At 32.5% G+C, this 16,248-nt stretch overlaps 1 protein-coding gene across 6 annotated transcripts in view; it reads right to left on the bottom strand.

The window, feature by feature from the left end:
* ALDH5F1 (aldehyde dehydrogenase 5F1) overlaps positions 1 to 7,188 on the bottom strand; it is a 48,171-nt gene extending 40,983 nt beyond the window's left edge. The window contains exons 1-9 of one of the 6 annotated variants that reach the window (XM_082884572.1): positions 6,876 to 7,029; positions 5,777 to 6,075; positions 5,587 to 5,700; positions 4,759 to 4,858; positions 4,093 to 4,141; positions 2,230 to 2,317; positions 2,024 to 2,134; positions 1,032 to 1,094; positions 787 to 897 (exon numbers count right to left, since the gene is read on the bottom strand). In XM_082884572.1, the coding sequence (XP_082740698.1) occupies positions 787 to 897; positions 1,032 to 1,094; positions 2,024 to 2,134; positions 2,230 to 2,317; positions 4,093 to 4,141; positions 4,759 to 4,858; positions 5,587 to 5,700; positions 5,777 to 5,854 (714 nt within the window). In that variant the 5' untranslated portion in view covers positions 5,855 to 6,075; positions 6,876 to 7,029. Of the gene's footprint in view, positions 1 to 786; positions 898 to 1,031; positions 1,095 to 2,023; positions 2,135 to 2,229; positions 2,318 to 4,092; positions 4,142 to 4,758; positions 4,859 to 5,586; positions 5,701 to 5,776; positions 6,076 to 6,875 lie in introns of all 6 variants that reach the window. The other 5 variants (XM_082884574.1, XM_028268213.2, XM_028268223.2 and 2 more) reach the window with 5 other exon arrangements.
* Between the last annotated feature and the right edge of the window lie 9,060 nt (positions 7,189 to 16,248).

Here is a 16,248-nt window from a genome sequence, read left to right as displayed (position 1 = left end):
TTTTGGGATACAATAAGAAATTCACCCCATGATTTGCTTCTACGCTCAATATGGATGCACCTGTAAGCTGTATCTTAGTGTTGCTTTTGGAATTATTAAGATTACTTGTGCTAGCAAATAATATGATGGACACCATCTGGCAAACCAGCATATATACTTTACTAACAATGTATCCCACACAATGTGCAGGAATTTGAGGAAACAGAAAAACGTTATAAGTGGATCCCATCCATCTTGATTTCCTCTATCTTCTACTAGCTTTTTATGGGTCCCATTCATTCTCAATAAAGCACATAGAAGTGGGAGGCCAGTTACTGTAGAATCTACAGTAACCAAAGCCCCCTTGCTTACATATTGGCTAATCCCTTGAATTTGCTGTCAAGTTTGTAGCTAAGGAAAAGGAACAACTAAACACAGATCACGACAAAGAATCCCAAGAGGAAGATAGTCAGTCTCATTACTCAGTTCATTTATAGTGGTAATGATAAAGGAATCTACTCCAGTAACAGCGTACACAATTAAAGGAGATGTCAGTCCTACATATGACAATATTAAATATATTTAATTTTACAGTTTTAAATGCATAAGAGATAGTGTTAAAGTTAAATAAAAATAAACTTTATATAAAATAAAATTTACAAAAAAAAAGTTCAGTCCTAAACCAAATCCCTTTCTCTCATTTAATGGATACACAGTTCCAGCAATGAACTTAGATGAACAATGGAACTTTCATGATGCCTGCCAATACATGCATATACGAAAATACATATGTATATAAAAGATTACCGGTGGTATTCCAGCTTGAAGGGAGAGCTCAGCTGCAGCAAGAGCAGTCAAGGGTGTAAGTTCAGAGGGTTTTATAACAACAGTACAGCCACAAGCAAGGGCAGGACCAACCTGTTAAAATGTTGAATGAGAAGGTCATTTTGGACACAATAGTCATGCATCAAACAGGTTGTTAACACACAAAAACCTACTCAAGTAATGCACCACTGGATAGTCATTAACTTAAGAAATCAGAATTAGCCCACCTTTCGAGTAATCATTGCCAGGGGAAAATTCCAGGGGGTAATTGTACCAACAACACCTACAGGCTGCAAAAAAGAAATATTTCTTTTAATAGAAAAAAAAAATCAGAATGAAATTGATTGGCCCATTCAAAGCTAAAATCATGAAGAATCAAGAGCTGCACCATTGAGCCAGAAGGTGACTTTGTTGAGCACGGAAACAGAACAAAAACAACAAAAACAGTCTTCCTTATAATTACTGAGAGGTTTGGCATAGACCAGTTGTTCCGCATGAGATGCATCTATTATCCCACATCTGATACCAAATGATACGAACCCCTTGGGTAGAACTCACCCTTGAAAATCGGCTTGCAAGTGAAGGGTATCCAAGAGGCTTATATGCACATAGCCAAGCAAGGCCTATGTTAACCGATGTGGGATCATAGCACCTTCAAATATTTTTGTGATGTATAGTTGGTATAGGTCTTTGTTTTTATTTTGTATGCAAATCGCAGCCCATCAGTGCTTCTTTTATTAATATACCAAACCAAACCTTGTGTTCCGATCAATTGGAATCGGCTACATAAATTTTTTCCACCATTCCACTCTGTTAACAGCTATGTCCTCAATAAAATTAAAGAACCAACTGAAAGAAACTATGCAACCAAAATTTCTTAAAATACTCTACAAAGTCCAAAAATTGATTCAAGGACCAGTCTATACCATCCAAGAACCAACTATACAAAATAGCCAAAAATTTGCTCGAAATCTTAAAAAGAGTGCCAGTCTCCTAACATTTCACAAATCAATTCAAATTCTACATTTCTTATCCGTACAACACATGTATTTTAGCATCTTCATCTCAACTATATTTTTTTTATTAATATATTGTTTCTTAGCCTAACATTTTGACTCAAGTACCTCTTTCATTAATATAACCTTTAAAAAAAAAAAAACTAGTGATACCTCGAGCATGTGAATGAAATGTAAAACATAAGGGACTGGGCAAAGTTCACCTGCTTTAAAACAAACAACCGACGATCAGATAGTGTGGCTGGGATTATATCACCGTACACACGTTTAGCCTCCTCTGCAAAGAATTCAATAAAACTGGCACTGTAGCTAACCTGTAAATTGTGTGAACATGTTACAAATACTTCATGAAGGATGCAGTCCAAACACTAATGCGTAGATTCCTAAAGAAAAATTGTGAATCCAATACCTCACCAATAGCTTCTTTTAGAGGTTTTCCTTGTTCTAATGTTATAAGTTGGCCAAGCTCTTCTTTATGTGCAACTATTAAGTCATACCTGGTAATACATGTGCAAAGAAACATCATAAAGATCTTTGCAGGTATAAATATTTGAAGTAACAAATAGAGACAGGATCAAATAAGCACCGGAAGAAAATTATATGAAATACGTGCACGTATTTCTCTTTTCTTTTTCAATGATGGTGAAATACATATTTCTAACCTAAAACAAGTGTAATAAGTACATATAACACAATGTTTGGACTAAAGTGCTTTCTTACTTTCACGAGCTCTGAAGTTATATAGAAACAATGAACAGTCTGTACTTTATGTGGAGCTTATTCTATGGTAAAGGAGAAAGTATCAAAACAGTCAAACATTAACTCATTTAGAAGCATCCATGCAACATAGCCAACCAGTGTCAAGCACTAAACTTTACCATGAGTAAGGCTGCAAAAGTGCCTATCTCTAATGTTTTAAGGCTTCACTCAGTCACTCTAAGAATGTGTGGCTCATGTTCATGACTAGACCAACCAGACCTATTCAAAGTCGGCTCATGATTGTTTAACGAGTCCATGAGCCAAGCTCAGCTAAGCTTGACTAAGGCATATTAAAAGACTTTTGTAAACAGGTCACTTGTTCTACCGCGTAGTGTAATAAAAGACAAGAGGACAAAAGTTCATGGTGTGTAGATTAGATGATTTCAAAGAATTATGTCAATGGAAGCCTACAAAATGTGCATCAACGTATATCTATATAATTCTTATGTTTTATCACATTCAAAAATCAAATTTGAAGGTGATTTTAATCATAAACCACCAAAAATCAGAAAAAAGAAAAAAAATTACAAGATAACCATTATAGGCCCATGTTCATAAGACTAGACAAGTGTGTTCGGGCTTGACTTCTTACTAAGCAACATTTATTTTATAGCTTGTAATCAGCTCATTTATTAAATGAACAATCCCAATAACAAGTTGAACCCTAGCTGCTCATGAACACCATGAGAATTGTCCCATCCTCAATATTTTGGTTATTCATGTAGGAAGGACAATCAACCTCAAGCTATAACATTTTTTTATCAAGCACATGTTTTTAGCAGATCATTTAAAATTTTATGCAAGTAGCATCATTATAAAATATCACAGGACCTCAGTTATCTTGTACCATTTCCGTGTAGATGATTTCATGGTGTGTAGATGATTTCAAAGAATTATGTCAGAAGAAGCCTACACAATGTGCATCAACGTATATCTTTATATAATTCTTGTGTTTTATACATTCCAGAGTCAAATTTGAAGGTGATTTTAATCATAAACCACAAAAAATTGGGGAAAAAAAAAATTTACAAGATAACCATTATAGGCCCATGTTCACAAGCCCAGACAAGTGTGTTCGGGCTTGACTTCTTACTAAACAACATCTATTTTATAGCTTGTAATCAGCTCTTTTTTTCTTTTCTTTTTTTTGATAAATAAATTAGCAAACTTTATTAAGAAAGCATCAAGATAATGCAAAGAATACAGAAAACCCCAATTGGGAAAATAACCAACTCCTAACCAATAACATCATCCAAAAAATCTAAAAAAGAAAATATATCCAAATCAAACTTCCTCTCTAACCAACTATACCCAATAACAAGTTGAACCCTAGCTGCTCATGAACACCATGAGAATTGTCCCATCCTCAATATTTTGGTTATTCATGTAGGGAAGGACAGTCAACCTCAAGCTATAACATTTTTTTATGAAGCACATATTTTTAGCAGATCATTTAAAATTTTATGCAAGTAGCATCATTATAAAATATCATAGGACCTCAGTTATCTTGTACCATTTCCGTAGGCATTTGCTCCTTTCAGCAGCAGTAAGTTTGCTCCAAGCTACACAAACAAATGTCATCACTTATTAGTACTAATAATATGATCTTTTAAATTTAAACATATAACAATTCACAAATTAAAATACAATTACCAATGCCAAATGTTTCATATTCAGGCATCAATGTGCTAAAAGTAACTATAAGTATAAACTTGTCAAACTAATATTAGTGATAATAACCTTATGCAATGTTTGGTATGCTGCATCTCATAATATTAGTAAATTTAAACCCCTCTCGTCTACAACTTGTCTTTCTACTATTCTAGACCCTAAACCTACAAGCTCTCTTTAGCCCTAACCCACCATAAAAACAACTGTAGGCTGCCCTATTCTAGGCTATAGTGCTATCCTACTCCTACATCATTGCTTCAAAAACAAGTGCATTTTGGTTCCCAAATTCCTAATATCAATCTTTAACATTTCATGTCAAAAATATTCTACTCTAGAAAAAGAACCACAATAGGTATAACTGTGAATACCACAAGATGAGGGAGAGTGCTTCTTGCACAAGAGCAATATAAGCACAAGCTTAAATGGGATCATTCATCAAAACAAGGCATAACAATATCTCCTCTTAAAAACATGAGGATACAATGGATATTGGGGTAAAAATGGATACATTTGAATGCAGCGTAAGCTGAAGCAATTGCATCATTTGTCTCCCTCACACCCATGCATGAGACATTCGCTATAACTTCACCATTAGCAGGATTATGGACCTGCCATAACAAGTGAGTACAGTTTGTCAGAATAGGCTAGTTGGTAGAAACAGTGAAAGAAATGAACAGCAAGTAAACAAAAAAGAATACACAAACAATGAAGCAAAAATCAGTATTACGTGACTTTCCAAACAAAATGCAATATGACTAGTCACTAGTGTAACAAGGAAGCAAGAATGAGACGAGCAGAAAGAATAGTACCCCTTTTTTTAATTCGCAATAACTCCAAGTACTCTTAACTACAAGGGCAGAAAATAACACATTGTAGGCACACTTACATGAACAATTTTACTGCAACCTTGAATTTTCACTCAGTAAGTAATTTACCTCACATAAGATAAAACAAACAAAATTTAACTGATGGAACAAGTAAATTCCACTCCCCCAACCACCACATGCAGGGAAAAGAGTCCCTTGCAGATGCATCCTAAGAAAAATTTAAACTAAAGTAGACAAATTCAATAATTTTGGGAAAAGAAGCTTCAATGTATCCAGTATTCCTTTGATGATTGATATCAACTAAGTTTCCCATTCATGTATAATCCACATGGAAGAAAAGTTCCTCCAACAAATTTTTCTAACCATTTAAATATCAAATTTAAGATACATGTAAAACACTAAATTTCCAATGCAGCCTACAATTACATATTCCACAAAAATAATAAAAGTCCACAAACTATCAGCATCAAATGGGAGAGAAAGATTGAAATATATTCTTTCTTTCAGACCTTTAAAGTTTTCCCATCATATGCATCAATCCATTTCCCCCCGATAAGGCCTTGAGTTCGTAAAAATCCGGAACTATTAAGTTGATCTGCAACACTTTGTGCCTCCATGCTAATCTAAACACCGAAACTCATTCGTCAAATACATTTGCACATTTTGTAAGTTGCTAAATAACACTGTATACAAATTCACCTTGGGATAAAAACATAGAAGAAGAATAAGCAAGTATGGAGACATGCTTAATAGGACATAAGCAAGCACAATGCACATGTCACAAGATCTAGTTGTCTACAATGTGGTTAAGTGACCATGTAGCATAAGTCGGGGCAAGTGCTACATTTAATCACACCTCACATGTTCAAATGCCTGCTATATTATTGATTTCCTACAAAGTTGCAATATAGGAATCTCCTTAATTTTAATGTTTCTCCCTATCTCTTGTTTCTGACTCAGTTTTCAATTTCCGTTTTCCCAGTCAGCTAGCCCATCCTCTGCATTCATAAAGAAAATCGTAGTTGATATCATGATGTTTCCGTAAAATTTTGTCTACTGCAGTCTGCAGATGGTGATGCAAGCGACAATGATGTTTCAAATGACAAAAACCAATTTGTTTTCTGCACTAGACAACATGTCACATCGTTGCTTGCACAGATGTTTCTCCAACAAAAAACAATTTGTTGTCTACTGCAGAAAAATAAATAAATAAACAGTAAAATTTTGAAAACCTAAATTACTAGCATCAGGATGTTTCAAATGACAAAAACCAAATTTTTTCAATCTTTTCAGCAAGAAACAACTATTTGGAAATCCCCTTTATGAAAGGGAAAATTTGATAATTAAGTATTTTTATAAAACAAGGACAAATTTCAATAAATAAATAAACAAGAGACAAGATGTTATAAGTTTGCGATCTACTTAACATTGTCTAAGTTTCCTGGACAACCAAACAGAGTTTAAAGCTAGAAAATTTCGTGCTGATGTGACCATGGAAAAACAAGTAATTCTTGAATTGTTGTCTGACCGCAAACTCACACCTAGAATCAGATTCAACTATTACAGCAAATAAACAATAAAATCAAATAAAGAACAAGTGATCGATTGAATCGAGTAAGGTAAAAGCATTCACAGTTAATGTATACTAGAATGAAACGTAGGAAAGTTTATATATATATATATGAATAAAAATAAAAAGAGGAAGATAAACTCTGAATACTTGCTAGTATCTGTTGGTGTGCGCTCCTGAAAATACCAAAACACAACACAGCACACCAATAGATTAAAGAGAGAGTACCTGCCGAGAGAGGAAAGTAACTGGGCGGTGCTGAGAGGGGAGGGAGGCAAGGCGTAAAATGCGACTGCCACCGCCGAGGAACATGCGTGCCGGTGCCATCCTCCTCTCTTTTCTTTTCTGATCAAAGGAAAAGAAAACCTCAGCAGACTCTCTCAAGTACTGAAGTATCACAACCTAATCTGGAGTCGCACACAGCCAACGCTTCCCCCTTTCTTTTTTTTTTAAAAAAAAAACAAAAAAAAAAAGAAAAGGAGAAGAAAAACGAAAACAAAGAGAGAAGAAGAAGTAGAAGTTTGGTTTGACTTGTTGGATTAAGTTTTTTGAAAAATTATTTTTTTGGTTTTTGTGTTTTTTTTTTTTTAAGTGAATGTTTTTAAAATTTTAAATATTTTTTTTATATTTTTAAATACACTTTACTTAGATATATTTAAAAAGTAAAAAATTTGTGAAAAAATATTTTAAAAATTTAATAAATACATAAAAATGCAAAAAAATATATTGAATTCTCGTATTTTTTTATATTTTTTATATTTAGTGAATTTTTAAAAGGTTTTTTTCACAAATTTTTTACTTTTTAAGTATATTTATATTAGGCATGTCTAAAAAGTGAAAACAAAATTGCTTAAAATATTTTTAAAAATCAATAAAAACAAAAAAATACAAAAAATTAAAAAGTAAAATTTTCTGAAAGATGTTTTTGGAAAAACATAACCAAGCAAGCTGGTAACTCAGAGAAACTAGCCTTACAATTATTTTAGAGGATTCGCATCAATTTATTTAAATTTTTAGTCAAATTATAGGTAAAAAAATTATTTCACTATTCAGATAGCTAATTGGGAGCTCTAAAAAACCTAGCATTAATAGCTCTAATGAGCTGGAAATGTAAAAAATAAAAAATAGAAAACAACCAAGACATACGTCATATCATAAGGGAGCCAGCTCATTAGTGTTCCTCTTAGTGCTCTCTTTTTAGTGCTTCCAGACATTTTTGTTTCACTATTTTAGCTAATCACCTTTTTAGTACTACTGTATCAAACTCTCTATTCTAACTTAACTTTATTAAAATGTTATTTTCTTATTATGTTTATTATTATTTTTTTATTATTATTAAATTGATGAGTTACGAACCAAATAAATCTTAAAAAATACCAAAAAAAATGGCCGTTGACCCGTCGAACTTCCGGATGGACATCCGGTAACACTAATGTAGCGATGAACAGTGCCTCGTTTATTATACCGAGCTACTGTAACACTCGTAAATTAGTGACCTATTGTAGCGAAATTGACGGAGGCCCGTTTTTTATGAACAGTATCATCAAACTAGCTAAAAAGCGACTTTAGCTAGTTTGATGTGGATGTCCTAAGGCATCCTTTGGAATGTGGGTTGATCTTTTTTTTATTTTGCTTTTTTTTCTTGTTTGGGTCCAAAAAATATTGTTTGGAATACATTTTTTGATTTTTATAAAAAATAAAATAAAATAAAATAATTATTATTTAGATAAGATATTTTTTTGCCTGAAATTAAAAGGTATATTTTACATTTTTATAACTATTTTGTCCACAACCTATCCCAAATCAAACTTTCCGGGTTTAACGTACTTACAAATTATCCCAATCAAACTTTCCGAGTTTAATGTACTTACAAATTCTTATTTATATAAATTGATATATTTATCAATATTTGTATGATATAATGAATTTAAAGATTTCTTATTTGTTATTTGGATGTGAGTTAGCTTTTTAATTTTTTGATTTTTTTTGCTATTTTTAGTTTGCGTTTAGGATAGATTTTTTGGCTTTCTTAACTTTTGTGAAAGAAAAAATAAAATGATTATGAATTAGATGTGATATTTTGTCTTATTAAGCTAAAAAAATTATTTTGTCTTTTTGTGGCTAAAATAGTCAAAAAGTCAAAAAACCTAGCATGCCAAGCAATGGCTTAATCACATTCAGAGATGATTATTTTTTTTCTATCCCACTTCATACCCACATCTCCCTCTCCATACGGATTTTTCCTGCTCTGATTAAGAAGTAAGACAAGGACAAATTTTACTTTCCTTATCCCATTCCGCCCAAACCCTACCCTGATTATATTCATTAAATATATTTATATATATATATAATTTATTTATTTTTCATTATAATAAAATTAAAATATTATACTTAATTAATACTAGTATTTTTTTATTTATTTTATCTCAATGTAAATTATTACTAGTAATATACTATATTATTTGTAATTTTTATTTTTTAACTTACAAAGTTAACCCGCACCCACCACATTTCTATCACTCCTCGATTTGCCCTAGCTCTAATATGATATAAGACCGGGCAAATCTATACAAACCCAAATCCAACTCGACCTGTGACCATTACATTATTGATTTGGACAAATCACATTCCATATTTTTTTCCAACAAACATTCCATATCAATTCACCGATAATTAACATTCGCATTATGAAAATTAACCCTTATGCCACATTTTACATTCCACATTCCACATCTAAAGCTTGTTTAGCACTGTACCATAAAAAGTTAAAAGTATATTTATTTATATTATTCTCAATTTGAAAATTTCCTCATTAATTTTAGTTGTTTATGTCATATTTCAAAAAATTACACTAAAGGGTTTTTTCTAATCACATTAGTGGTTTGAGCAAAAGACATTTCATGTTTTAAATTCAATTCACCAAAAATGTAACATACCTATTATGAAAATGAACCTTTATTCCACATTTCAAAAATCACACACCAAGAAAAAAAGTCAAACAATTAGTAAGGGCAAAAAAGTCTTAACGGAACATAATAATATATTAAATCGGATCTCATATAAAATGTTTCAAAATGGATAAGACCTACCGGTTTATAAATAAATAAAAAATAAAATAAAATACTTCATGCGTATAAATTTCTAAAGTGGAAATTTTAAATAATTTTTTAAAAAATATAATAAATGAAAATTGAAACTTGTTTTAAACTAAACCGTTATTTTATTTTTTTAGAATTAAATCCTACACCTCTAAACCCACCAAAATTCAAGAGTTGCACACAGTTATGGGGTGAATTTAGTGCTCTGAGAGCATGTTTGATTGGAAGGATTAAAGCATGGGATTAGGATTATTAATCCGTGGGCCCAATTATCCTATGTTTGGTTTGACATTTTGGTTTAGGACTATTAATCCAATGGATAATTAATCCAATAAATTTGTAGGATTATTAGTAATGGGGTAAGGGTGGGATAGTTAATACCACACTAATTTGATAGGATTATTAATACCTCACTATTAGTATTGTGAATCAAACATGACCTGATAGTAATTTGTATTCGTATCAATGATATTAACCGTAAATTTCATATGACAAATCGAGAATAATACACATGTAAAGTATTAAATTAATTACATAACTAATCATATAATTAAATCACATATATATTATAATATATAGACTGTTTATTATTAAAAAAGGTCTAATAATATGATAATCGATCAACTTGATTTTTTATATGGATATTTTTCTTAATTAATTGCACAACATGAATACTTTAGATGACAAAATTAAATCCAAATTAATCCGATAATTGATAACTTCACTATATAATTGAGATCTTCAATTTTGACAAATTCGAATTAATTCAAACCATTTAGATTTATGAATGTAATTAGGATACATTATACAAAAATGTCTATGACTCCCTTTTTTTCCCACCCCCTTTGACCCCCTCTCTCTCTCATTAGTTGGATTTTTTTTTTCTTTTTTTTGTTTCCCTTGTCCTCCAATCACCACTTGCCGCATGTGTGTGGGGGTGGTGATTGAAAGGGGTCTCCATCACTCCTCTACATTATATCTACCTCATAAATTTTGAGAAAAATATACCAATTTTTATAATTTTGTAATAATTACACCGATCTCTTATTCAATAAAGCTTAGAGCATCTCCAACGATTCATCAATTTTTTTCACCAAATCTAGGGCTGAGCAAGGAATTCGTGAAATCCGTAATCCGATCCAATCCAGTTCAATCCAGTAGGTTTGGATTGGTTTTTTTTAATCCGTGGTTCGGTTCTAAATTAAAAAATTAAAAATCCATAGTTCACAGATTTGTTTCGAATTGAACCCCACGGTTCCGGATTGGAACCGATCCAGACCGTATACAAATAGTCTATATTTTTATTATCCACCCTCCTGCATATTATCTTCTCTTATTCCATATAAAACTTAAATCCAAATCTAAACTCGCATAGTATCTTCTTTTATTATTTTTGTTTGCCAATTTTTAGTGTTAATTTGTAATGGTCTAAATACTTATGGTGGAACCAGTTTTCTTATGGTTATTTAAATTTTAGAATAGTATGTCGCTATTATGAAAAGACATGTTGCTATTGGGAAATTAATATGGTACTATATTTATATTTTTATGAAATTAAAGTGTTATATATATTTTTTTGTTATTTAATTATGTAAATCCGTGGTCTTAAATCAATCCAATCCGTGTTTAAATGGATTGGTTCAGATTGGTTCCACGATTTAAACGAATTGGATTGGTTCCAATTTTTCAGAAACCGTAGATAACAGATTGGTCCTGGTTTTACCCCAATCTGATCCAATTCGGACCATGCTCACCCATAACCAAATCTGAGTAAAAAAAAATGCAAGTTCCTCAATCTGATATGAGCCACTCCAACGGTTGCACTTTAGCTTGCATCAAAAGACTAGGGACGTCCAGTGAAATGACCGGCCGGTCGACCGGGCAAGGCACTGAATTTTTTTTTCCCCTCTATTTTTGTTTCCCAATTCTTTTTCCTTCTATTAAATATTTTCCATTTTTTGTTACCTTCAATAATGATTTCCTTCCAATAGCTAATATAAACACATTAATCCCTGTACCATATACTAGAAAAGAGGTACGTTATACCTGGAAAGCACCCTAACTGAAAGCAAAGCATAATGAGTACCTCAAATTCTTACTTAGTCACTTCATTTTCATCACCTTTTTCTTCCTCATCTTTTGATAGTGATTCTGCAATCAACTGATCGATCAAAGAAAAAAGGTGGTTCTGTTGTAAGACATATGTACATACGTCGCGATAGATAGAAGGGTCATGAGCAATTGTTTGTTGATTATTTTAAGGCAAATTAAGTTTATTCACCTGCAACATTTCAGAGACGTTTTTGAATACGTTGTCCTCTGTATCTGCGAATCTTTAATGGTATTGAAGCACACGATCCATATTTTGTTCAAAAACAAAATGCAACTCATATTCTTGGATTGACTCCCCTACAAAAGATAATTTCATAAATAAGAATATTATCATATGGAGTGGCAGCAGATGCAGTTGATGCTTATATACGTATTGGGGAAAGCACTGCAATTCAAAATTTGCAACACTTTTGTAATTCAGTAATTAAAATATTGTAGTTGTTGATGTATTAGCTGGGTTGAAATCTTGGTCGTGTTAATGTATTAGCCGGTTGTTGATCCCCCGCAATATTATAGTTGGGTTGAAAAGCCTCATCTTCAGTTAGTGGATTTGAACATGGATATACATGTTACGTTTTTTTTTTTTTTGTTCTAAATTTATTCCACTTACAATTTCGGCACAAAATATCTCAACTTGTATCAAATGTGAAGTGTTTTTTCTATATTGCATGATACATCCGCTTCGCTTCAGCGATCTACAAAATGAAAATTTAAAAATATCGATAACAAGTATACATTACAAAAGAAAATTAATATTTAATAACATCAACAAAAATTACCATGTCTGCCTTAGTTGTTCCACTTTGTTGCCTTAATTGAATTTTCTCAAGAAAATCACAGAATTTATTAATTGCCCTTTGCACAACAGACCAACGATAAGACAAATAAATACAGTTTCAATTTGATTCATCGCTCAATTGTGAATTAAAATAAATGAGTACTCGTTCCCAAAATATTGTCATGGTCTGACTATTACCAATAATGGGATATTAAGAGACTGCCAACCAAGATTTACATAAAGTTTCATATTCTATAATTGTGAATGCTTTACCGCGAAAAACATGAGAAGTTTCCGAAATAAATTTAATATTAGTGTTGTGCTCCGAAGTTTGTGATTCCTCAAACATTTTAAAAACTTCCATAGTTTGAAGAAAATTCAGGAAGGTACAACATCCAACTTAGACAATGAAATATATTGTAATGATATACACTGACGCTGAGAAACAGATAGTATACACTGAAACTTACAATGAAAATAAAAATTGTAATGATTTTGTCAAACTGAAACTCACAAAGAAAATAGAAATTCCAATGATATAGTGAAGTTCAAAGACTGATATATTTTATAGATCACAACAATGGTAAGTTTGTCAAATTCTCTGTAACATCAGCGGTAACTTATTAGAGTTGTAGGTGCAGAACGACTATATTTGATACAAATTTAAATCTATACCATGCAACTTTTCCATATTGCATTTTGATAGAACTTTAAACCTATATCAACCTTGAATTTATTGTTAGTGTCACAAAAACAACCTAATTGTGAGGCAGTTCGCAGGGCAACCAAACATTGAAGCAGTGCACAACAGCTTTGCATTTTTTGTATGCAAGGGACGACTAGTGGGACAATCGATTGGACATCTGGCTAATTGTCCAGTGGGTGTTGGATCAATCTTCTGTGTAAATAAAATAATTAGAAATAAATTCAAACAAAATAAATAAATAACGTACCGAATTTATTTATTAAACCGAATAAATAATTTAAGACCAAGTCGAGTGTGTGACACTCTATCCTTAAGACAGATTCGCCCCGCTATGGTACTTACGGTTGAGCGGCGTCTATCTCCCAGGATACAATGATCTTCACAAATTGTAGTAGTACTCCAAACAATTTGTTCGGCGAACTAAACCTGTGTTCTAACTCTCTGAAAATTTATTCTAATACTAACAAATGCAGAATTTAGGACAACCAAAGACCAAAACAGACTGATTTTTTCCGGATGATCAATTATTGGATTTATGGTCAGTATATATAGGCAACGGTATTCCCCCGAACAGGTCCAAAACAATTTTGTGAAAAGATGCAACTATTACTATTCAAATTTCAAAACTTGTTTTGACCGTAGTAAAGATCAACTTTTCACATTAATTGAAAAGAGACCCGTTGGAATCTGTTTCACCTTTATTTTATTTTCATTTAAACCATTTAAAATATATATATATATATTAAACAAGTTTAATAAATAAAAGAAAAGGTATTAATTTTAGGAAACTATCACGGAACCTAAAATTTAAATTTAGAATTAAATTAAATTTTCACAATTACAAACTTTAGGAAACCACTTAGGAACCCAAAATTTGAATTAGAATTAAATTAAATTCCCACAATAATTTTTATTGAAAATCCAAATGAATTTTATCAAATAAAAATTAATGTTAAACTCGAAAACGACGTCAACTTCCCATTCACTCATAAATGGTTTTGACGTTCCGTCTATACTACTTCACCTCTTCGGACCCACCCCAAAAGACATTTGGGGTCCACCCAAAATGGGCTAAAAAATAAGCCTATATAAAACCATTTTTCCAACAATCCCCCACATGAACGGAATTGACGGAGAGAAAATGCAACAACATGATCTAAATACAGAGAGTACAGAAGTTGGAAATATCCTGCAAATGATAGGTAGCTTTTGGCTTTGAACCTTCCCTTGTGAGACACTATCGGATTTACTAGCTAACCAGTGAACATGATGTCTTGAACTGTTCAGCCGTTTGTGTAAACCAAGACAATAGAACTCACACAGTATATTCCCAGACACAATTTAGTTCTCACTATTGTGTTCATTTTGGCCCTGAACAACCTGGTCTATCATGAGTGCTCTAAAGACTTGTAGCCCTTCACAAATCTTATAGAACCGGCCCAGTTCACACTCACGTAGGTGATTCTTATGAAAAGTATCCTGCCATACTCCACTAGGTTTACCTAGATATAAGAATCATTAAAAGTATTACTTAACCTAAATCGCTGCAGACATCACTTATTTCATCATAGAAATGGGTAGGAGTTGGACTCCACAGTGATCCTTCTGAGTCAATCACAACTCAGTTGTCCCTTTGAACCTAGATCTTGGGATCTCCAGTCAACTAGGTTGGGTTGCTGTTGTGGTAACTCTTATTTAATAGGCTTTAGTCCCATTCCCCTCGATGAATTCTCAACTAACTCTCTTGCTAACCCTTTGGTTAGTGGATCCGCTATGTTGTCCTTAGACTTAACATATTCTATGGAAATAATTCTATTAGAGAGTAGTTGTCGTACGGTGTTATGTCGACGACGAATGTGTCGTGACTTACCGTTATACATATGACTCTGTGCTCTACCAATTGCTGATTGACTATCACAATGTATGCATATAGCAGGCACCGGTTTTGGCCATATTGGAATATCTTCAAGGAAGTGGCGAAGCCATTCTGCCTCTTCCCCTACTTTGTCTAAAGCTATGAATTCAGATTCCATAGTAGACCTAGCAATACAAGTCTGTTTGGAAGATTTCCAAGATACAGCCGCCCCACCAAGAGTAAAGACATACCCACTGGTGGACTTTGAGTCTCTAGTATCTGATATCCAATTTGCATCACAGTATCCTTCAAGTACTGCTGGATATCTAGTATAGTTAAGCCCAATGTTACGAGTAAATCGAAGATATCTTAGAACCCTTATCATTGCTTTCCAGTGTTCTACTCCCGGATTACTCGTATATCTACTTAATTTACTTACTGCATAAGCTATATCTGGGCGGGTGCAATTCATCAAGTACATTAAGTTTCCAATAATTTGGGCATACTCTAATTGAGAAATACTTTCCTGTACATTTTTAGAAAGATACAAATTAACATCTACAGGAGTTCTAGCAAGATGATCATCATCTTTGCTGAATCTGTCAAGTATTTTCTCAATGTAATGAGATTGTGACAAAGCATATCCTTCTGATGTTTTGGTAATTTTCATACCAAGAATTACATCAGCATTGCCCATGTCCTTCATGTCAAAATGTTTATTCAACATTTTCTTGGTAGTTTTAATCATATCATTATTACTACCAATGATGAGCATATCATCTACATAGAGACATACAATAACATAACCTTTGTCTGTGTTTTTAATGTAAACACATTTGTCACATTCATTAATTTTAAATCCATTTGACATCATTGCCTTGTCAAATTTCTCATGCCATTGCTTTGGCGCTTGATTTAAACCATATAATGATTTAACCAATTTACACACTTTCTTTTCTTTCCCTGGAACAGAAAACCCTTCTGGTTGTTCCATGTAAATTTCTTCATTTAACTCACCATTTAAGAAAGCGGTCTTAACATCCATTTGATGA

Source organism: Camellia sinensis, chromosome 8 (assembly GCF_055761805.1).
Source record: "Camellia sinensis isolate YWXY chromosome 8, ASM5576180v1, whole genome shotgun sequence".
NCBI classification, from domain to species: domain Eukaryota; kingdom Viridiplantae; phylum Streptophyta; class Magnoliopsida; order Ericales; family Theaceae; genus Camellia; species Camellia sinensis.
The sequence above is the reverse complement of the archived record's forward strand: the minus strand, read 5'-3'. Positions and strand labels throughout refer to the sequence as shown.